This window comes from Oratosquilla oratoria, chromosome 29 (assembly GCF_046742065.1).
Source record: "Oratosquilla oratoria isolate Oo_2021 chromosome 29, ASM4674206v1, whole genome shotgun sequence".
Classification (NCBI taxonomy): Eukaryota; Metazoa; Arthropoda; class Malacostraca; order Stomatopoda; family Squillidae; genus Oratosquilla; species Oratosquilla oratoria.
Window position 1 is genome coordinate 19,823,031 of NC_134805.1, and position 25,817 is coordinate 19,848,847.

Sequence of the window (25,817 nt, forward strand, 5' to 3'; positions counted from 1 at the left end):
TGGACCGCTGTAGCAGCGGTTGCGAGCGCTACCACTGCGTCACCGTGTGTTCTACAACAGATTTCCCCCATGAAATTGCCGATCACTACAAGAAGTACTAGCCTACACGTTCATCCTCCTACAACAGCCCGGCTAGCTCAGTCGGTAGAGCATGAGACTCTTAATCTCAGGGTCGTGGGTTCGAGCCCCACGTTGGGCGAATTATTTTCACACACACACACATTATGTGCGTGTGTACATACATGTGCATGAACATGTACGTGTGCGCGCAAGCACGTGTACACACACACACATAATGATGTACATGTCCACTTACAGATGCTTGTATCCTTCACTCACACGAATGTACGTATACAGTGATGTAAATATACACATAATTTTATATTTGTGTGTGTGTGTGTGTGTGTGTGTGTGTGTGTGTGTGTGTGTGTGTGTGTGTGTGTGTGTGTGTGTGTGTGTGTGTGTGTGTGTGTGTGTGTGTGTGTGTGTGTGTGTGTGTGTGTGTGTGTGTGTGTGCGCGCGCGCGCGCGTCTTTGGATCACGTGTTGGACTCGTGATCGACAGACCAAGGTGAATACACGTGTGGGTGCGTGTACGCAACGTAGACTTGTGCGCAAGTGTACATGAACTCATGTCTAGACATACCCAGGTAGCTACATATCCATGTACATCGTCGATAAGCACATGGTGTGTGTGTGTGTGTGTGTTTGCGTGCGCGCCTTGTGCGTATGAGCGTACGTACATGTATACACGTGTGGGTGCGTGTACGCAGCGTAGACTTGTGCGCAAGTGTACATGAACTCATGTCTAGACATACCCATGTAGCTACATATCCATATACACATCGTCGATAATCACATGCGAGTTTTTCTCCCAACCAAGACCGCATTCCTTAAGATTAGGACATGACGTCAGCAAAACGACTTGTCAGGCGCGGTAACTATAAGACATTTGACTAAAAGACAAAACCCAGACATTCATGCGACAGGTACAAGTCTGAAACTTAGTAAAAGAAGATTTGACAACTTTACGGATAGGTAAAACAGGTGGTTAGGTACATGGAACTGCCTAGTGTAGGCCTTACGGTCTCCTGCAGTCTCCTTCATTCTTAGGTTATGTTTTTATATACCTGCAATGTGCAGACCTCTCGGTTGTTTTAATTATTGTACTCCAGATTTTGTTTTACGGAGTTCTATGGAAACTCCTCAAACATGTACAAACATGTAACTTGTCTGTTCACTTGTGTAACTGGGAACACAAGAAACTGCACCGACGCTCGAGACCGTCGATCACAAGGGACGGCCATGAAAACTTAATCCCTCCTTCATCCGCTTCTAATGACAAATACGTAAACAGAGATAAAGTACATGAGTATTTTTGGACAGATGTAGTCATCGACCGGTCTATGACAAGGCTGGCTGAACGTACAGTTCGCTCTAGAATAACGACTTCCCTAGTCGTCCACCCCCACCCCACACCCCCACAAAAACATATAAATATATATACTCGTATATACACACACACATACACATCATACATAAATGCACATATAAATACATACACACACACACATGCACATATACACACACATACACATCATACATAAATGCACATAAATACATACACACACACACACGCATATATACACACACAAACATACATATACACGATTAATATACAAATGTTGAAAAATAAATACATAAATAGGCAAACAAAAACAAAAAATGGGGGGGAGGGGGACTGACCATGTACAGAACAATTATTAATGTTCTTCCGTCCCTAGTGTCACTTTTCCTTTCCTTCCGGACGCCTCGAGTGACACGACCTCGGCAGCAAAACGGGGTTGTACCCTCCTGGATCTCTCTTCCTTCCTTACCGATTGTCTGCCAAGATATTTTATATTCTATTCATCTCCGCGGTATCCCCCTCAATCGTGAATTCATTTATGTTTCTCCAGGTTATTCTATTCATCTCCGAACCCCCCCACCTCTCCCCTCTTGGTGTAGCCAAGGTGATCACAGACGAAGAAGAGCTCTCCGTCCCGCTGAAGAACATGGGAACCTTGAAGCTGAGCGGCGGCCGTCGTCGTCGTCGTCATCTTCGTGAAGCGACCGAAGGACGGAGCCCAATCTTATCACGGCAGATCAGAAAGGGGATCGAGATTTCACACATCACCTGATCACGTGATCGAACGCTAAGAGATCCTGATCTCTGGATGGGGGGCTGTCATGTTGTGCGTGACCATCCGTGTCATCGAACGAAACCTGAAAGTGGTTCGAAGACGGTTCGAACACGAACAATGGCTACGGGACGTTTTTAGGCAAGCCAGGACGCAGAAAAATATAGGCATAAAAATGTCTTGCTCCTTTGGTTCTCAAGGCCAGTTGGCCATGACGGCTTTTATCAGTCCTCGACACTGACATCTATCCTCGTCCTCTTCCCTTCCAATATCATTCATTCTCCTCTTAGGTTGTCCTCCAAATACTTCGTAACATTATCATTCCATGTCTATCTTGGGCGATCCAGAAGTCTCCTGTCCTTTTATTCCCCCGTTCCATACAATTATCAGTTTCTTTTTTTTCATTTTCGCAATATCAAGGCTAGTTGCAATCTCTTAATCCCAACTCCTCTTATCGCGCAGGTTCTAACTCAATGTTACAATTTTAACTGTGCTACTGTTTACAAGAATGTGTCTACAGTTGGGTCCCTTTTTGCACGCGGTTAACAAAGTATTTCTACCCATCGTTCACGTCAAAAATGCGACAAACATTTTCCTGGTTCCGAAAAGGTTTGTTGGAAGAAAACTAAAAAAGAATGATGACGTCACGTCGCTCGTCTTTTTCCTCCATTCGGCTTCTGATCTTTCCTTCAATTGCCTGCCTCACCGTTACGATACACAACATAAATTCCATGTAAATAGACTACGTTGTCCCCAACACACAACACTGAGGATACAAATTACCAAAACAACAGGTCAAATATGTTCATTCTGCCAATCTCCTTCACATACGATTACGCACACATTGAAGACTTCAGTACTGGTTATCAAACAGGCAAGAACATGACATATCTGGGATGGAAGATCTCTAGCAGAAGACAAACTCGACATCTATCACTCGTCCTCAAGTATCTCCCTCAACTCTCCCTAACTCCAACTGGCCCTCCCAAAGACTTACCTCCACCAGGAGCTTGGCACACTTGACATCAGTGACGAGGGGCACGGACAGGTCGACGGCCATCCTACGGGTGCGGTATCCCTGGGTCATGAAGGAGGACACACGCCTCGAGCCTCCTCCTCGCATCGGAAGGTTAATCACCAGGTCGAACTCCTGCAGCAGGCGAAGAGGAAGAAATGCGTCAAGTTATTATGTCAAAAATTCACCAAAGCTAGCAAAAGACACGATATTTCTCAGGGGCTGTGAGGGTTCTTGGAGGCTTTGGGAGCAGTGGGTAGGTGGGAAGGATTTAATCTTGAACGTCTAGCATCTGCCGACATTGCCTCGAAACCACAAATGATATCCTTGCATAATAATCTGCACCGCGTATTTTGCTTACAGTGCAGGGATAGTAACGAGAAGTCATACTCAGGGATGGGGAGTAGGGGCAGGAGTGTCAAGTCAGTTTATGGTGTCCATAACAATGACCGTGTAGGGGTCGCTCGACCTACTGTAGGTGCTGGCCCCCACAAGAGGCGGGAGTGGGGTCTACAATACCTGTGCAGTATGTTGCGCCACAGTAAACCAAGAGTGACATCACTGACCCCCCACCCACCCCCTCTCCAGCACTTTATAGATTTAGTTCCGGTGAAGGACCGGAGGCGATTTTATGAAGGTGATCGGGGCAGGTCTGGCCGGAGATGGGGCCTCTTCAGATGCTTAAAATCGCCTCAGACCCTTAAAATCCACGTCGACGGGGCAACAAGTGGTAACTATAGATGTGTGGCCACTGCGAGTATATATTGTGAGCATAAAAAAGGGGGTAGGGGGGGCTCATTACAAAGGGGGGAGGGGGGCGAGAGGACCTGGGAAAACTATTTTATACACGGGAGGTGGTGGTCAGTCTACATACAAAATCAAGCAGTGCAATTTATATCTACAAATTTTATGAGCAATAATTACTTTCTAATTTTAAGTCAACATTCTTAAAACTAGCATAAAGTGTAATTCTGATAATATTCATGCTCTCTCTATATATATATAGTTTAACGACTATCATTTAAACATAAGTGTCTGACGTCATCAAAACCAGACATTCCAAATGCTACAGGTCTTTATATGCCAACACCAACCCCCCTCCTTCGCACACAAACTGTTTCTAGAAAATGAGGCTCCCTTCTCACTAAGAAATCATGGTTAACGTGACTAAATCCTTGATTTAAACGCCAATAAACTGTCGACGAAATACAAAAGTCAAAACAGAAAATAATAATTACGGTTCAAACTTCTTTTCCTACTCCAGACGGCCATCCCTGGTCACGACGTTCGAAGCAAGATGTGGATTTCATTTGCCAATATAGCGTTGGTGATTACTTACCTCTTGTGCAGTATTCAGTTTATAAGAGGTACTTTGAGTACAAAAGTTAAATTAATAAATAGAAAATAAATTAAATAGATAAAATAATATTTGGGTTACATCGATTGAAAACCTGCAGCCTCACAAAGGCTGGCAACGGTCTCTGGGAAGAAGCCTTACGTTATATGTTGTACATTTTAATATGAACCCGTTTCTAGATCCTTGTGTTGATTCAACTCTCCCTTCTCTCCATCTCCCTCTCTCTCCATCACCCCCTCCCTCTCCCTTTGCGCTACCGTGCTGAACCAACGCTCCCTCGCAACAAAGCGAGGAGCCTACGCCAGGAGGCGCTTAACTGTGGTCCTATACACTTGGACTGCTGGGGCAGGTAACAATCACTGCTGGGAATAGGAGAGAACTGCGGGATTCGAACCCACAACTAGGCGAATACGAGACTAGCACGCTTCAGATTACGCCACCAGCCAACGACTCCCTCGCATCAAATGCTCACGTGTTGGACTCGTGATCGGCAGCTATTTCCCTCCCGGAAGAGAGCTCAGAGCTCGTATATGACCGATCTATGGGTAATGCTGTGTAACCTTACACACACACACACACACCCAACTCCCAGCCCACGAGAATTGGAGTAACGACTCTGTTTCACAGTCTTTGTATTCATTCTCGGTAGGCAATGGCCATGTCACCTCCTACCCGGGTCCGTCAAGAACATAAGAATGAAGGTGGCTGCAAGAGACCATAAGGCCTACATTAGAAGCCTTCTGTTACCTTGCGAGCCAAGTAGTCCGCCATCGAAGTTAGCTGCCCCTCAGTCACGATCTCGCCGATGTTCTCGTAGGCCCATTCAACACCCTCAACCTGGAAAAGAAGCAAGACCAACATCATTAGACGTTACCAAAAGAAAAAATATATATACAAATTGGATCGTTTCCATAAGCAATTCGTTGCCTTGATGGATGGCTACCCTACGTTATTAATAGTTTCGTATATTCTACATACAGAGGCCGGCGCTAGTACATGACAAATAAGGCCATCACCTATAGACTGCTGTTTGCTGAAGCTTCTGTCCTTGTGCAGGGCGCTAAAATATAGAGGCGCCACGCAAAACCAAGAGACAACTTAAGGCTAAAGGTCATCCAACTAAAAACACATCATAGTAACGAGGAGACTAGTGACCGAGACTGATGGTGATATGATATGGTTTGTCACAAACTCCCCCCTATCGGGAGGCTAGAACGGTGCCCCCCTCAGAAGGTTTTGTAGCGTGGAATTTAACGAACCATTCCCTTGGTTCAACTTCACCGGTGGCAGGATTCGAACCGCCCTCACCTCGACCTTCGCCGCAAGTAACAACGCCCTAACCCGCTCAGCCAGCGAAATTTCCAGTGACCGAGACTAATGCAGAGAAATGAAAATATTGGAAAAATCTTTATTAAAACCTAATGTCATCTCGAGTGGTTTACTAAAAATTGCTGAGCAGGGAGAAAGGGAGGAAGGGGTAACAATGTATGGATGTCCTGGGGCGCTGTCGACTTAAATCATTCACTAGAACTTACAGGAGTATCGGGGGAGTGCCGGCCGGAGCCAACGACCGGACATTTACATTTGGAACCAAAGGCGTTAATAGGTTTTTATAAACTCTCCATTTTAACCCTTTAATGGGCGGTGCGACTTTTACTTCTTCATTCAGCCTCTTTTTTTTTTTTTGTACATAGTACAGGGCAGTGGACAGGATGCAGGGATGACCCGTCATCCAGGAGGTGCCAAAATAAGAGGGAGGGAGGAGGGTGGAGGGGAGAGGAGGGTGGAGGGGAGAGGAGGGTGGAGGGGAGAGGAGGGTGGAGGGGAGTGGAATGTGTGGGGAGTGGAATGTGTGGGGAGTGGAATGGGGGGGGGAGTGGTTTCTATGCCTTTTTCTTTTTGGCTAACCCCCGTGTAAGGGGGAAAAAGCCTTTGGTATATGTATGTATGTACATAGTACTTGTCAACTTGTTCGCTATGGTAACTCCCCCTTTATGTTTCTTGCCCTGACAAAACCTTTCAGCTAGGGGCAGAACTGAAAGAGGGTTTACAATGACATTCACTCCTTTCCAAACATTTTCTTCTTCTTCTTCTTAACAATCGTACTTCATTCAGCCGACGGCAGAACCCCGCCCTGAAAGGGGAACAACATGTTCAACACGTACATTTCACTTCATGGCTGAAGTCACGAATTCTATGGACCGACATTTTTTTTTTAAATCTCGGAACTGACGTTTTCAAGTGTCAACTACACGCACCTTGACACTTTATCTACCTCCACAAACGCTATATCCGCACTTGACACGACACCGACCAAAGTTAATCAGATTTCTTAAAGACCCCATCAAGAAACTTTGATAACTGGTGACCGAAGCTTTGGTGGAAACATACTTAAGAGAAGGAAGAGCCATGGGGCCTACAGATGAATAACACAAGTGACTAAGTGCTTGTAGGTGTGGAGTTAACACTTAGCTATATACAGACGTACCCTACATATTTTAATCAGGCTGACACTGGACCTGTCTCGCTGCACTGCCTTCGACCCGAGCGATGAGGCGGGATGCAGGGATGACCCTTCATCCACGAGATGCTAACAAGAGAGAGGCAGTGAATTGGTGTTTATGTATATTAAGTGGTTCTGTGAACCTGAGACGCTACTGTACCAAGGACGATGTTACATCCAGGTTCTGGTAAAAACCTTCCTATCGTGTGAAGGCACTTTTCCCTCTACTCCGGCTGCTGTTTGGCTATTCTACTAATATTCGTGGCACACGCACACGCACACACACTCACAAACTAACTTTAAAAATCTCGGATTTCGACATACAGTACTATGACTGTCTCGACGTCGAGGGATTCAGCCAGACTCACGGAGTCTCCCACAGTCCTCCACAGACTCCCGAAGTCCCCCCCAGTCCTCCACATACTCCCGAAGTCCCCCCCAGTCCTCCACATACTCCCGAAGTCCCCCCGAGTCCTCCACAGACTCCCGCAGTCCCCCACATATACAGTTTCCGACATATTCCCATAGATACCTCAACGGACTATCAAAGACTCCCGACACTATGATAGATCTGACAGTCTCTGACAGATTATGAAATAACTCGACAGACTTCGACAGATCCCGACCTGTAATGAGACTCGGATTTTCTTAGATTCCAGCAGGTTGAGACTGGGAAGATCTGACAGACAAGTTTGAAGTGTTCTGAAGAGTGACAAAGTTTGGTATAAACAAACGAGAGAATGTCAAAAGCCACCACAGGGAATCTTACACAAAACTCTCGGAGAGAAAAAAAAAAAAAAAAAAAAAAAAACACGACACTGACGTAAGTCTTGGAAGTCCAACAGAAACAAGAGACAATCAGGAAAACGCAAGAAAAAAGACAAACTCCTTTTGACAGTAATTCTAGAATATAAAGATCAGACACGGTAATGTAATACCTAATCTAGGTGGTCACGTGTCTAATTTTTTTTTGCTCCAATGGTTCTCAGCACTTTGGATTAGACTTCGCGAGGGGTTCGGAATACGACTACAGCTAACACGTGCGTTTCTTGGATCTTCGAAAGGCCTTCGACTGCATACCAAGAGTCCAAGTGTGGAATGGGCTGAGGGACATTGGAAAGTCACCCAAGCTATCGAGGGCAAGAGAACGTACTTGTTGCACCTCATGTACCTCCTCACTAGGGCCTGGTGAAAAAAGGGATCCAAAGAGAATATGCAACTGGATATCAGGCAGGGCAGGACCATTAGGAAGCCCAAGAAAGGACTGGCGAAGAGTAGTGACAGAAATAGTGGCGGGGGAACGTTTTTTTTTTTTCTATGGAGGAAACGGAGGAGTTATGCCCAGACAGATGAGTGGAAACAGTTCATGAGGAAATTCTTAACAGACCATAGGTCTCCAACTGTCATTTGGTGAGACAGGTTAGAAAGGTGAGGTGAGGTGAGGTGAGGCGAGGTGAGGTGAGAAAGGTCATTTCTCCCGTCATACTAGAGAGCAAGACAGTCTTTCTTCACGTCACTCACCCCACCAACCTCCTGTAGTCGCTCTTCTCTCTGGTGGATGTCCCACCATTTAGACCATTTTCACGTTATTGAGAACCTTGTTCCAGATGATCGCTTACACCTCTCCATCCACGGGACCTTCCCACAACAAAAGAAATTAGATAAAATTCATAATTCATTCAGCTTTATAACAGAAGTTACACCCGAGGAACTCGAAGGCAGCTAGGCACTTCCGGTACCAGGAGCTGGTAAGACGCTGAATCCTAGAGCCATTTCCCGTCCGCAAGGCGAGGGAAGGAGATAAGACAAGGAAGGGTGGAGGGAGACGGAATCAGCGGGTGACAGAGCAAGATGTTCACATTAACGGGAAGAGACCAGGAAGGAGACGTGTGCGTGCGCAAGCATGTGAACAACTGAACATGTACATGTGCACGTACACAGTGCGTCGTACAGGGAAACGAAATGTAGTTTTACGAACAAACTTCGAGTTTCCGATATACCAAAGGAACGTTCAACCTCAACCCTGACCCCTTTCAATCCAGTTACCCATTATCCACAACACCAGATGATTACATTCAACTTTGATGACGTCACCACATCGAATGGGCCAAGACTCTTTACGGACCCTTTCCCTCTCGAAAGCTTCTGGGGACAACGGCACGCACTCCATTCTGCTCCCCAAGGCCGGGCAATTTCATTTAGCTCGCGAAGCGTTGCCGGGCCGATAGATTTTAACCAAGTCCCAAGCGACTGATACACTATCAGGCAGCGATATGCTTTCGAGGTGAAAGCACAGCAGCCCCCGCTCGAAGCGAACAAAACCGATAGAAAGATCGAACTCGGTTCGCCTTACTTCGATGGTGTCGGTTGAGGTTCTCTTCGGATGGGGAGGGGTCGACTCTGAACATGACTGGTGTCTCGGGACTATTAACAACCCCCACCCCACCCCTCCCCCCATGGACTATCTTCTGTGACTACCATGATCAAAAATGAACAAACTACCTTGGGCCGTGTCAACAGTCCTTTCCCCATCCCTTCCCTCCCCTCCCATTCATCTTAACCCCCTTCGTTCATCTCCCAGGCACCCGCCCTTCTGGGATGTAGCTCACTTCGACCGATCAACCCACCCCTTGCATACCGCGTGGTCCTTTCTCCATTCCAATCGACTATCTTATCTCCTCCGGGACTGGTTGTGGCAGGGCAGGTGTGGGAAAGGGACGTTGCAGCCTATCTAGATGTCACTCCCTTTATGGCTGTCGTTTAGGTAGTTCCTTCTATTCGCACAACCCTGACACATCCAGGTGGAAAGAGGGATCGAGGTTTCAAATCCGAGTCAGTAAAATCAAACAAGGAACTTCTGGCGAGGTGGCCCTCAGAAAGAATTTTTTTTAAATCAAGACCCAAGAGTGACATAATTTTCAAGAATGTTTCTCTGAAATCAGGCGTTTCTATTCAGTTCACAAGGCAACCGCTTGTCGATGAAAGAAACAGTAATCCAACCCATCACAAGCGTTCCGTTTCTTTAAGACCTTCTGGCTAGCCCCAAACTATTCTATTCATCTGGAGACGTCGCTACTGCTAAGATTACAAATTTCGATCACTCAACTCACTGCGTCCTGCTCACAATATTCTGCTCACTCCAACGCCGTTCATTTGACCTCATCAAAGCAAAGTTTACGTACCACATGACTCTGCGAGGCTGAGAAAAACCAGACTCGTTTTATGGCAACATTCGCTAAAGCTATGCCATAAAGTCTTCAATATTTTCTTTCCCCCCAAGGCTCGTTTATCCTAAGCATATGCAATTGCTCAAGCAAGATTCATTCTACTAATGCCATTTCCAACAATTTTGGAGTTGAACAATCTATCGTTGCTTTCAGTTTCTGTGAAAAGAAGGTCGCAGCTTCATGTCAGGCAGCAACGGTCATCAGGCCCGTGATGAAACGTTGAAGTACAGGTATGTTGTGAAAGTGTATCTCTGTCCTCCATGTAAGCGGAAAGTAGGCGCAAATTATGATTACATGTGTGATTGTGTGTTTGCAGACAGCTGAATATAATTTTTTTTGGTTGTATATTTATAAGAACGTGTCGCGCATACATAACATTCTCGTTGTCCAAGACCATTATCTCCGATATATAACGCTACTGGGAATAGAACCTACACACGATCTTGTACAGAAAAAAAAAATCCTATCATTCGACATTTTCTTGGTAAATCAAGATAAGAGCGTTGAACAGATAATGTGCATGATAAGCTGGAATGCGAAGAACAAGCGCCACCACGCTGTTAGTCTCCACCCGTCACTATCTCGCGACGGACTAGTGCCGAGTGGCGGGAGTTACACTGCTTCCGCGTTTGATGCGATTTTGTTTTGAGTGATGTTGATGGCAAACGTATGTAGGAAAGATTGTAGTGACGCGTCTATCTCACCAAAATATAATTTATCAAGAGAAAAATCAAAAGTAATGAAAACTAGTAGTTCAAGTCTGCTGTGACTCCAAAAACGACAGATTACTCCATCCATACGAGCAACTGTCACAAATCTGTTTATACTTATCACAGGATCTAAAACAAACCATACCCTGTTGTCTGGAGTCGGGAAGGGCCATCTAGGGCACCCTTTTCCTCAGGGAAAAGCCACACAAGCTTGGAAAGGCCAGCTGGAGTCGTCGGAGGGAGGAAACAAAGTCGAGGAAGCTCTTACGCTTCCATCTCGGTGAGGAGCAAAACGACAATGGCGGCTAGAGATCAGCACATGTAGTGTGCATGAGGAAACCGCCTCCCTCGTCTTCGCAAATTCCATCGCCAGGTGAGACTACATATCTCTGCGAGTTTGTATTCTCGGTTTCGATAAGCTAAGAAAATATATCGTAATCTATGATTTTCATCAGAACGAGTAATCATAATATAGTGAAGTGGAACGGTAGTCGTCTTTTCAGAGACTAACGTGAATAAGTACCTTGTGCGAGCTTTATGCTACTCAATGAAGTATGCAAGTTTAGGTGTGCGGGTGTGTGCGTGCGTGTGTGTGCGTGCGTGTGTGTGCGTGCGGGTGTGGGCGTGCGTGTGTGGGCGTGCGTGTGTGGGCGTGCGTGTATGTACGTGTGTGTGTGTGTATTTGTATGTGTGTGTGTACGTGTGTGATTCACCATGGTCTTTGATCACGTGCTGGACTCGTGACTGACAGCCATTTCCCTCCCGGAAGAGAGCTCAGAGTTCACACACACACACACATATATATATATATATATATATGTATATATAATATATATATATATATATATATATATGACCGATCTATGGGTAATGTTGTGACCTTACACGCGCACACACAAATCCCTGCCCACGAGAGTTGGAGTAACGGCTCGCTGCGCAGTGATACTGAAATTAGTTCAGCCCTGGGCGGGATTTGAACCCAGACCACCGTAGTGGCGGCCAGGAACTAACCACTGCGCCATCGAGTCGTGTGCGTTTGTGTGTGTGTGTGTGTGTGTGCGTGTGTGTGCGCGCGTGTAAATGAACTTGTGCTTGCTTATACGTGCTCGTGCATTAGTGTACAAATATGTGGAATGTATGTGTACGCGTTTACTGGAGTGTAAACATGTGTACACGTGCATGTGTGTACACGTGCATGTGCAAGTACGTGAGGTTATGTACTCGTACGTGGTTGTGTGCATATATGAGATGCGTGCACATACATGCGTGTACGCGTAAATGTGTGCAAATGTGCATGTGTGTACATGTACATGTATGTGTACATTGGCGTGGGCATGTATGTGTGTAGGCGCACACTGGTGTACGTGTGTAGGCGCACGCTGGTGTGAGTACATGTATGCGTGTGTACGCACACATTGATGTGTGTGTACGTACGTGTACATTTGTGTACGTGTGCACCTGTGTGTACGTAAGCATGTATGTACACGTGCACTGGTGGATGTGTGTGTGTGCAAGTGTGTGCGCGTGCATTGATGTACGTAAATGTGTGTGTGCATGCATGTACACATACATTGACATGTGTACATGTGCACCTGTGCTTACATGATCATGTGTATGTACGTGTGCATGTGTGCGTGTGTCTGTATGTGCACACATGGGCCTGTGGGCGTAGACGAGTGAGCGCGACTGACACACACACAAGGAAGCTGGTAAACTCGTGTCCTAATGGTGGGTCATAAGCTACAAAATTCAATTTCTATTCCAATTCAACTTTTTAGAAACTTTGCAGACTAATTATGAAGTCACTTTACTCAGAGCATCAATTTAAAAAAATAATAATAAAATAATAAAATATATATAAAATAATAATAACAATAATATATTAAATTAAATTAAAAAAATTGTCAGGGTTTATATTTTGACAGTTAAATTCATACTAAGTAAAGAAAGCTTGGAGGACAGCTATGATGGATGACCCTCCCCCCCTCCGGGCCCGACAGTCACCACAAAAGATACTGTCAGAGTGTTGTGCATCTCAAATATATTGCAGCAATTCCTGATAATCATTTCGAAAATACATATATATATATACATATACACAATACATATATATATATATACACATATACACCATATATATATATATATACACATATACACAATACATATATATATATATATATATATATACATATACACAATACATATATATATTATATACACATATACACAATACATATATATATATATACACATATACACAATACATATATATATATATACACATATACACAATACATATATATATATATACACATATACACAATACATATATATATATATATACATACATATACACAATACATATATATATATACACATATACACAACACATATATATATATACATATACACACCACATATATATATATACACATATACACACTCCATACATATAGATATATATATATATATATATATATACACAATACATATATATATATATATACATATACACACATATATGTATTATATATATATATATATATATATACATATACACTACATATATATATATACATATACACTACATATATATATATTATATATACATACACAAAATACATATATATACATATACACAATACATATATATATATATACATATACACAATACATATATAATATATATATATACATACACATTCTACATATATATTATATACACATACTACATATATAATATATATATATATATATATATACACATATACACACATATATATATATATACACATACATTATATATATATATATATATATATATTATATACATATATATATATATATATACATATATATACACATATACACAATATATATATATTATATATACACATATACACAATACATATATATAAATACATATATATATACACATATACACAATACATATATATAAATACATATATATATACACATATAACAATACATATATATTATATATATATATATATATATATATACAATACATATATACAATACATATATATATGCAATACATATACACATATATATATATATATACAATACATATACATATATATATACATATACATATATACAATACATATATATATGCAATACATATACACATATATATACAATACATATACATATATATATACATATACATATATACAATACATATATATATACACAATATACATAATATATACAATACATATACATAATATATACAATACATATACATATATATACAATACATATACATATATACACAATACATATACATATATACACAATACATATACATGTATACACAATACATATACATGTATACACAATACATAAACATGTATACACAATACATATACATGTATACACAATACATATACATGTATACACAATACATATACATGTATACACAATACATATACACAATACATATATATATATATATACAATACATATACATATACACAATACATATACATATATATACAATACATATACATACAATACATATACATACAATACATATACATTATATAATATATATATATATATATACACAATACATATACATACAATACATATATATATACAATACTATATACATACAATACATATATATATACATATATATATATACAATACTATATACATATATACACACACAATACATATATATATACACACAATACACACACATATATATACAATACATACACATAATACATGTTATGTATATATATGTTATATATATATTATATATACAGTACATATATACACATATACATACAGTACATATATACACATACATACAGTACATATATACACATACATACAGTACATATACACATATACATACAGTACCTATACACACACATATACACACATACAGTACATATATATATACATATATACAGTACCTATATACATATATACAGTACCTATATACATATATACAGTACCTATACACATATATACAGTACCTATACACATATATACAGTACCTATACACATATATACAGTGCCTATACACATATATACAGTGCCTATACACATATATACAGTGCCTATACACATATATACAGTGCCTATACACATATATACAGTGCCTATACACATATATATACAGTGCCTACACACATATATACAGTGCCTACACACATATATACAGTGCCTACACATATATACAGTACCTATACGCATATATACAGTACCTATACGCATATATACAGTACCTATACGCATATATACAGTACCTATACGCATATATACAGTACCTATACGCATATATACAGTACCTATACACATATATACAGTACCTATACACATATATACAGTACCTATACACATATATACAGTACCTATACACATATATACAGTACCTATACACATATATACAGTACCTATACACATATATACAGTACCTATACACATATATACAGTACCTATACACATATATACAGTACCTATACACATATATACAGTACCTATACACATATATACAGTACCTATACACATATATACAGTACCTATACACATGTATACAGTACCTATACACATGTATACAGTACCTATACACATGTATACAGTACCTATACACATGTATACAGTACCTATACACATGTATACAGTACCTATACACATGTATACAGTACCTATACACATGTATACAGTACCTATACACATGTATACAGTACCTATACACATGTATACAGTACCTATACACATGTATACAGTACCTATACACATATATACAGTACCTATACACATATATACAGTACCTATACACATATACAGTACCTACATACATATATACAGTACCTACATACATATATACAGTACCTATATACATATATACAGTACCTATATACATATATACAGTACCTATATACATATATACAGTACCTATATACATATATACCGTACCTATATACATATATACAGTACCTACATATATATATATATTACATATATCATACATATACCAAGGCTTTCCCCTTTACAAGGGAAGAAGCCAAAAAGAAAAAGGCATAAACCATTCCCACCCATTCCATCCCTAAATACACTCCACCCCCCTCCACCCTCCCTCTTATCTTAGCACCTCCTGGATGACGGGTCATCCCTGAACCTTGTCCACTGCCCTGGGTACGAGGCAGTGTCGCAAGACACACCACATCCACAGCAAGGCCACTTCATTAAATCGGCGACACCCCCCCTCTCCGTCCCCCCATGCAGTAAAGGAGAAGACGGGGAGAAATCCCTTCGGGCTGCGTCAAATTTTTTCACACATACTACCTCAACCCCCCATCCCACACCCATTCCACCTCATGCATTACAGCATCATCCATATACAACCATTCTCCATTCACCCCTGTCTTCTGTCCTCTCCCGTCCTTCCTCAACAGACATTCCCCTCTTCCCCAAAGCCCCCTTCACCCCATCCATCCATCTCTTCCTAGGACGCCCTCTCATGTTCATTCCCTCCACATCTGCCTTCCATACCTCTTTTACAAGTCTTTCTTCACTCATTCTTTCCATGAGTCCAAACCATCCTGTACACGCACACACATATATATATATACAGTACATATATACATAACTAGCGCGCGCGCACACATACACACACACTTATATTTACCTAGTATTTTACGGGAAGGTGTATACATATGTGTGTATGTGTGTATGTGTGTGTGTGTATGTGTATGTGTGTGTATGTGTATGTGTGTGTGTGTGTGTGTGTGTGTGTGTCCGCGCGCGCCTATTACGGTTTTTCCAGTGTCATTTCGCTGGACCATCACATGGAAGTCCATCATTGGTAACTAAACACACACACACACACACACACACACAAATAAAAAAAATTCAAATCGATAAACACGAGCTTAAGAATAAACACAAATTTCTTATGTTATGAAGATCCACACACACAATAAATAAACACAAAAATGTATTGTAATCTTTCGTGTTTGGTTACACAGTTGTACCCATAGACATTACAATATCACTTAACAAAACAAACCAAAAATATACAAATTAATTATTTAGAAAAATAAAATAAAAACTTAATACAATCAAGAGGTTTACATAAATTGAGGTTTTGACATCAAATCTGCCTGGGATCACGCGCCTAGTTCTTTTTATTACGGCCTCGGGCGACCAAGTTATCATTGCATCGCCATAACACCACTCCGAGTTTCAAATCCACTCCCACTGATGCGCTGACGTAATCCACATTTTTGGTTTTTACTTCCCTGGGGAATTGATACAGCTGATCGTTGGACTTGAATCTGAAAACCCAAAATCTCATCTTTCGTAGCGGTTGCATTCATCCTTGAAATAATATCATTAGTATAGGAAATCTGTATATTTCGACTACTATCTGTAGAATGAGGACTACAGATAGTAGTCGAAATATACAGATCTCCTGTACTTCTGATATTATTTCTCCGATATTGGGTTTTAAATGTATATTTACAAATGTGTTATAGCATTACAGTTTCCCATTTGTCCTTGAATTTTAGTCGCTGTGGCAAAGGTTTTTAGAGCATCTTAATTCACCCTTTGCTTGCTGTCTGGCACCTTTTTTTTCTCTACCGGTTGCCCGACAATCCCGTCCATGTGGGTGGCAATCCTTTGGTTCCTATAGAATAAATTCTTGTTTTCATAAACAATTCGTTACGACTTTTAAATTCTAATCTATCGAGGACACAACCCTACAGGTCTTCCTCACGACATCTAACGTCCCTCAATATGGTTTCTATATTCTGCCGTTGTATTTCCACCCGAATGTGAAATCAAAATATCGGCCTTTGTGACGTCATGTCGACTCAGACATTTGCAGTAAACTTGGACAGAGACGCGAGACATTAGACATAAGAATGAAGGAGACTGCATGAGATCATAAGGCCTACATTGGGCATGTCCATTACCACCTGTCATTTCCATCCATAAAATTGTCTAATATTTTCTTAAAACAACTTATAGTTTCAGTGCTAACTACACATTTCTTGCCCATTTCATTCTTAAATCTAAATTTATCCAATTTAAATCCATTACTGCGAGTCCTGCCCTGTTGTCTTAATATGATGACCTTGTTTGAATCAACACTTAAAACCTTTGATCTACTTCCAGAGTATAAATTAAGGTGCCTAAGCCTTTCCATTTAAGGTAAATTTCTGAGCCCGTTTTGACACGTATTTACCATAAAACATCCTATTGGTCGAAAGAAACGCCAAAAAAAAGTACGTTACAAACCATCTGCTCTGCAACATCTGAGGACGATACAAAACCAGGTCGTGAACAAATATTTCCATTTTCAGCATATGGTCAAACTGTTGCTCCTTAGTTTAATGACCTTGTTCAAGACTAACAGAGGAATTTGACAACTTTCTTCATTCATAATTTCATTTGTTGCTGCGATTTGCGACTCTTGGGCCAACTTGTATATACGTAAATAATGACATTTTTGAGAGGCACACACACGCACCTAAGCTTCAAGGACTTTTACCAGCTAAACAAAGACCTGCAGGTTTCCGGCAAGACAGTGGACGACAAATGCTAAGTGGAGGGGAGGAGGAAGAGGAAGTGGCAGAAGAGGAAGAGGAGGTGAAGAATGAAGAAGTGGAACAGGAGTAAGAAGAGGTGGCAGAAGAGGAAGAACAGGAAGTAAAGGTGGAGGATAAGGTGGAAGAGGAGGACGAGGTGGTGGAGATGGGAGAAGAGGAAGAGGAATAACAATAATAAAAACAATCGCTTAATAACATTATCACCAACTGGAGCTAACCTCAGAGCTGCAACCTGGTATGGAAATGGCTCAATATTATTTAACTTCCAAACTGTCTCAGATGGTTGGGGGGGGGGAGGTCAGGAGCTACCAGGTCACTAGTTAAATAACTTGTGTAATCTCCTTCCGTACAGTGTGGGACTTTTCGCTTAAATCCAGTTGCCAACAACAAAATTCTCTTCTCCGTGACAGCCCTCTTGTACCAATAGCTTATCTCGATCAACCCTTCCATATCGAGTGACACTTTTGGCATTGCATTGTATTGCATTGTATTTTATTGCATTTTATGCTAGAGTAAGAAAAACAGATTTGCCGCGCTACATTCCAACAACAAATGGTGGCAGCGGTGTTTTACGAAACGACTTGCAACTTGCAACGTTCCACAACCAGTGAAGCGAATTCCTCTCGCGTTGGTTTCCGCCAGGCTGTTTTATCCGATACTGTAGGGCTACATTTAATTTATTATTATTATTTCTATTTATTTATCATTATCATTATTTCGCATCCGACCTAGTTATGGACTCTTGTCAGCATGCTCCTCCTTTGTAATCCTTTGTATCACTTAAATGCCCAGTTCCGCTCTGGTCAGTGGTCACCCACCTCGCCATTCTCCTCCATTGTGGGGTTGACCGATCGAACACGGGAAGGATCTCGAAAACGTACATTTAAGCCTGCGACCAACCCCTCAGGAAACTCTACAAAGGGAACAAAACCTTGCCCCACCCCCACAGCATCACCCATAGATCGGTCATGTATGAGCTCTCTTCCGGGAGGGAAATAGCTGTCAATCACGAGTCCAACACGTGATCCAAGACCATGGTGAATCGCACACACAACACTTTTCCTTTCATTCCAATTGCCGCCAGCTGATTCTATTCACCCCCGTGACACCCCGTCCACCTTTGTAACGAAATTTGGGGACGGGGGAGTGGGAGGGTGGGGTGAGGAGGAGGGGTGAGGAAGAGGAGGAGGGGTGAGGAAGAGGAGGAGGGGTGAAGAAGAGGAGGAGGGGCGAAGAAGAGGAGGAGGGGCGAAGAAGAGGAGGAGGGGCGAAGAAGAGGAGGAGGGGCGAAGAAGAGGAGGATGGGCGAAGAAGAGGAGGAGGGGCGAAGAAGAGGAGGAGGGGCGAAGAAGAGGAGGAGGGGCGAAGAAGAGGAGGAGGGGCGAAGAAGAGGAGGAGGGGCGAAGAAGAGGAGGAGGGGCGAAGAAGAGGAGGAGGGGCGAAGAAGAGGAGGAGGGGCGAAGAAGAGGAGGAGGGGCGAAGAGGAGGAGGGGCGAAGAAGAGGAAGCGGGGCGAAGAAGAGGAAGCGGGGCGAAGAAGAGGAGGGGTAAAGAAGAGGAGGATGGGCGAAGAAGAGGAGTATGGGCGAAGAAGAGGAGGATGGGCGAAGAAGAGGAGGATGGGCGAAGAAGAGGAGGATGGGCGAAGAAGAGGAGGATGGGCGAAGAAGAGGAGGATGGGCGAAGAAGAGGAGGATGGGCGAAGAAGAGGAGGATGGGCGAAGAAGAGGAGGATGGGCGAAGAAGAGGAGGATGGGCGAAGAAGAGGAGGATGGGCGAAGAAGAGGAGGAGGGATAAAGAAGAAGAGGAGGAGGGGTAAAGAAGAAGAGGAGGAGGGGTAAAGAAGAAGAGGAGGATGGGCGAAGAAGAGGAGGATGGGCGAAGAAGAGGAGGATGGGTACAGAAGAAGAGGAGGATGGGCGAAGAAGAGGAGGATGGGCGAAGAAGAAGAGGAGGAGGGGTAAAGAAGAAGAGGAGGAGGGGTAAAGAAGAAGAGGAGGAGGGGTAAAGAAGAGGAGGAGGGGTAAAGAAGAAGAGGAGGAAGGGCGAAGAAGAGGAGGAGGGGTAAAGAAGAGGAGGAGGGGTAAAGAAGAAGAGGAGGAAGGGCGAAGAAGAGGAGGAGGGGTACAGAAGAAGAGGAGGATGGGCGAAGTAGAGGAGGAGGGGTAAAGAAGAAGAGGAGGAGGGGTGAGGATGTAGCGGGTTTCCTCGTTTCACCTTGAGCACCACAACCTTCGCAGTCAGTGTCATCTTAGAGTGTCCAATTTGAAACGAGATAACTTATCAAGATGAAAAATGGCCTTAGTTGCGTTTCCTCGACGAAATCAGCCTTCTAGACGACAACAGCTTCGAAGAACTATCTTTTCAGTAACATTATCAACCCCGTGTGGATGCAACAAATGATTCTATGAATGCCTGATCAATCAGGCGATTCCAGGATTAAGCTTGATATATATAGAGGGTGTTCGGGTCATGTCCACGACGAACTACAATCGAAGAAGAATTTTTTTTTTTACTTAATCTCTCGGGACACTTCTCTATTCTCGAATCACATGGTCATTCTGGCTGTCCCCAGGCGATTTTATTCAGTCGAGTATAGTCCATGTAAAATTGAATGGAACTATGCAAATAGTCTACAGACGCTGTTCCGAGAAGGGAAAAAAGGCGACCGCGGACTTTATTGGTTACCTTGGGTTACCATTACTGGTTACCCGCGGCCCTGAGGATGTTATTAACGATCACCTTTGCCTTTTGTGTTTGGACTTCCAACTCCGGTGTTGCGAAGCTCAATCGGAAGGTGATCTTTCAGCGCAATGTCCAAGAAAATGTGTCCGAGACTTAACTTTATTCTAAATATGGTAACCAATGTTCAACCGATCAGTCATTGCATCGAGTTTCACTAAATTGAAAACCCGCGGCCCCACAGTGGCTGCAACGGTGGAGAGAAGATCAGTCGCCGGTTGTCAGCTCTTCGTGCGACAAAGTCGATACAGAGAGATATTGGGACCGATGCAGAGACCGAATGCCAGCCCGTGAGAGCTGCACCTCCTCATGGAAGCTAGAAGGGTAAAGCATTTTGAAAATGAGCAGCTTGGTTGTCCATTTTCCAGGACCACTACGTGAAATAATTTGTCCCTCCATTAATGTTGAATTCAACCAATAAATGGAAAGGGGATTAAAGAGCAACTCAACACTCTGCCCAAAGATATTACCCCTCCCCCGGCCCCCTCCCTTTGCTGATAATTACCGACTAATCGACAACACAATACCGACCACTGTTTTTGGGTTGGAATTATGAGGGGCCATCTCCCCCTCCCCACCCCCACCGCCCACGACCAAACATCCAAAGAATCCGAATGACGTCAGAACCTTTGTAACCGAGCTGTTATGGGGACGTTATGTAAACTTATGATGGATTTCTTTGGGATTAGTGTTATCTTAATTAACTGGAGGGGAGCAACTCCTTATCTCGTGTCTGACATCACCACCCGTCCACTCTGCAACGAGCCACGGACAACTGGCACACCCCGGATTTGACCCACGATGCACAAGACTTTTCACAATGGTCTTGGATCACATGTTGAACTCGTGATCGACAGTTATTAACCTCTTGGATGAGAGCTCAGAGCTCATATGACCGATCTATGGGGTAATACTGTGACCTTACACAAACACACACACCCTACTCCCCGCCCACGAGAGTTGGAGTAACAACCCACAGCGTAGCAATACTGAAATTATTTCAGCCCTGGGCGGGGTTCGATCCCGGACCGCCGTAGTGGCAGCCAGGAACTCTAACCACAGCTACACGAGGTTGTTCGTTAAATTACCATCAATACATTTTTAAAAAAAAAAAAAAAAAAAAAAAAAAAAAAAAACACAAGAGACATCGAGAGAACGCATAGAAAGATTTAATAAAACTGGAACTTCGTGGAATTTAGGTCACTGGCGACATCAACGGACACTGTCATAATACCGGTAATTCTGCAACACAAGACGTTCGAGACATGTTTGAGTCACGGTAAGGTAGCAACAGCAATGGTGCCAGCCGTTGGGGAGATCAACACCAGAATGTCGCCGAACTCCGTTTACAACAGTCATAAGATCTTAATTCCTTCCCATAAGATCTTAATTCCTTCCATACCAGTTTGTGCTTTTCCTTATATTCTGGTCTTCATCAAACCATCCTGTACACCGGCACCATTTCCCTTAGTAAGCTAAGATTAAATGTAAATACACCTGATCACAAAAAATACACAACCCTGTTCAAAATATACCCCCTACCACTAGCGAATGTATCTTGCAAATAATTAGGAATTTACATATATGATGTCCGTGTTTTGTTAAACTTTACTCGAGTTTTCAATTGTAATTACCTTTGTGTCATCGACATGGCCGTCTTGACGTCATTTCGTCGCAGTGTTCCTTCCGCACAGACGTCCAAATTCCAATGGCGATCAACACGAGATTGTTGTAGTTATACTACCACTACTACTGCTATTAAAGACCTTTTAATATAAATTTTGCAAATACATCTTCTGTCACCATTACAATTTTATTTACAAAATATCACATACGCGAGAATTGCTATAGAAATACATAACCAGCGACATAGTTCTCATTCAGCATGGTCCAGTTTTGCGTTCCCAAAAGAATATCGGATGTCGATTTGCTTCACACATCGTGAACCCGCGTTCAAGTCCAGCATCTACCGGCGACTTGTAATGGAGGTCCAAACATTTTGGGCAAAGGGGCCAACCTCGGCTACACCTAGATGCGCCCTGGCGTGATTTCATTTTCATTTACCCAACAAGTTACTGGCGTTGCCTATTGTACATCACCTGTAGTCTTAACGCCCCCAATACATTCGGCAAGGATAAACCAAGACTGTTTTATCAAGAATCCCCCACTCACACATACACTCCCCCGACACCCATTCATCGGAACATACACCTGACATGAGAATACCCACGTCGCAATACATAAAAGTGTATTTACCTCGTTGTACTATACGGAAAGGAGCTATGCTCGTAGTGACCCGTCTTTGCATCTTTCAGCATTAATTTTTTTTTCTTAAAATCTTGAATAGTGTGTATTTACCTAGTTGTATTATACATGAAGGGGAGCTATGCTCGTTGTGACCCGTTTTTGTATCTCGCAAGATCTAGTTTGTTCAATTTCTTGTATTGTGTTTGCACACTATTTTTTCATCCAATTTGTTCCATATATCTATCACTGTGTGGGAAGCTTTTTTTTCAGGTCTCTTCTGTAGTTATCCTTTTCGAGTTTCATTGCATGTTCTCTTGTTTTTTCCTCTGTCCCACTTTAATAAGTGGGATAGTGTGTGTGTTTACCTATTTGTAGTACAGTATAGTACAGGGAAGGAGCAACGCTCGTTTGGTCCCGTCTCTTATTTTCTAACATACCTAGACTCAAACTCATGTATGGTTCCAACTTAATCTATATCCTCGACTTCTAATTATCATATTTATATTTGAACTCTTGTTTGAGCTTGGGCTATATCACCTTAGCTATTTCACATTTATATATCTATGTGGTAAGCCATTTCTTCACATCCTTTTGACATGTGATCTTTCTTAATTTACTTCCATGACCTCTTAAAGCCCTCCCATCTTCAATCAGAAGATCTCTTCTATCAATGTAATCTATCCCCTTTAGTGACCTGAGCACTAATCACGTCACCTCTTTCTCTTCGATCTTTCAAAGTCGGTAGACCCAATACTTTTAATCTTTCCTCATATGGTTTATCTGCCAGGATGTGTGTGTGTATGCATCAGTTCACAATTACCTAGATGTGAACGGGGTTGGAGCTATGCTCATAGGGCCTTTCCACTCATCAAACCTCGCCGTTAGTTTATGTTGTCGTCTTTGATTATAGTTTCATCCAACTTGTTCCACATGTCTACATTTTTATGTGGAGAGCTATACTTCTTTCAAACAAATTTGCTTTTTCAACTTTTTACCATGACCTCTTGTTGACCTTTCATCCCTTACTTGCAAACCTTGTCCATTTTTTCAACAATTTTCTGATCTAAATCATTGTAATGTCACCTCTCTTCACTTTTCTTGTTTAGGAAGTCCTTTTTTTTTCTAAACTTTCTTCATGTCTTGTCATTTAGACTTTGAATCATCTTGGTTGCTGCCCTTTGTATTCCTTCTATTTTTCTTACATCTCTCTTTCGGTGAGGTGACCACATCATTGGTGCATATTCCAGTCTAGGATGAATCAGACTTCCAATGATTTTCTTCACGTCCTCTTCGTTGTAGTGAAACAACTTTCTTATGCTTTTCAGCAAACTGTTTGTCGCCCATTATTTTCTAAATACAATTTTCTAGCAAAGATCATCCCCGATTAAAATTCCTAAGTCCTTTTCCTCCTTTGCCCTTTGCTAATTAATTTCATATCTATATCCTCTTCTGTCTACATTCACACCATTCATGCACTTTATTTATGTATTTTTGTACCAGTTTGTAATTCTCTTCTGTACCTGGTGGTACATGACTTCAATTCTGGCTACTACTGCCAAGCAAGTTTAGTCATCTCTAAAATCCCTTGGTTGTGGAGAGGATACATTCAGGAGCAGGGATCAGGCCACAGTGGCTACTCCCTACAAGATAGAGCTGTGACAATTTAATTAATTTTTTTTTTCCCTTCTGGCTACAGTTATGGGATCAGCGTGCACTAAGAGGGACAAGTTTGATGAGGATATACCAGGCACCGAAACTATGCCTTCTCCAGTAGAGGTAAGTTACACTCTAGTGTCTGTGCTTGCAACTGGAATCCTCAGTGGATGCCTGCTCAAGGTGATTCTGTGGATCAGGCAATAAGGATCATCTCCTTATCACCCATCACCAATGTCCATCAGCACCCTTTTCCTCTCCTCCTCTCTCTTCCTTTCTCTTCTCTTCCCCTCCCCTCAGATGCATTAATGGTCTGCCACAGTCTACAGATCAAGCACAAGATCTATCAACTCACCACAATTTTCCCTCCACTTTTTCATAAAGAAAACTGACAACCACTAACTGCTTCCCTTTTCCTTCTACAATTTAGTAGTGATATGGAAGCACCTCCATACTTGTATAATGCAGACTTGTCCAACTTTTTTTCTCAGAGATATCTACAGGAAGTTGGTTGGTTGGCTGATTGGTTGTTGGATGGTTGTCATGGACTATAGTTTAATTGCTCTTTCATTCTTTTGGACAA

At 42.0% G+C, this 25,817-nt stretch overlaps 2 protein-coding genes and 1 non-coding gene across 5 annotated transcripts in view; 2 read left to right on the forward strand and 1 right to left on the reverse strand.

The window, feature by feature from the left end:
* Positions 1-25,817, reverse strand: part of r (carbamoyl-phosphate synthetase 2, aspartate transcarbamylase, and dihydroorotase rudimentary) — a 147,393-nt gene that overhangs the window by 34,056 nt on the left and 87,520 nt on the right. For both annotated transcript variants that reach the window (XM_076211810.1, XM_076211809.1), the window contains exons 27-28: positions 5,299-5,388; positions 3,177-3,329 (exon numbers count right to left, since the gene is read on the reverse strand). In XM_076211810.1, coding sequence (XP_076067925.1) covers positions 3,177-3,329; positions 5,299-5,388 — 243 coding nt within the window. The remainder of the gene's footprint in view (positions 1-3,176; positions 3,330-5,298; positions 5,389-25,817) is intronic.
* Positions 127-199, forward strand: TRNAK-CUU (transfer RNA lysine (anticodon CUU)). The gene has a single exon. It is a non-coding gene; the product is annotated as a tRNA-Lys (tRNA).
* The window catches only part of LOC143040632 (uncharacterized), a 39,247-nt gene continuing 24,262 nt past the window's right edge, over positions 10,833-25,817 (forward strand). For both annotated transcript variants that reach the window (XM_076211811.1, XM_076211812.1), the window contains exons 1-2: positions 10,833-11,364; positions 25,278-25,357. In XM_076211811.1, the coding sequence (XP_076067926.1) occupies positions 11,322-11,364; positions 25,278-25,357 (123 nt within the window). In that variant the 5' untranslated portion in view covers positions 10,833-11,321. The remainder of the gene's footprint in view (positions 11,365-25,277; positions 25,358-25,817) is intronic.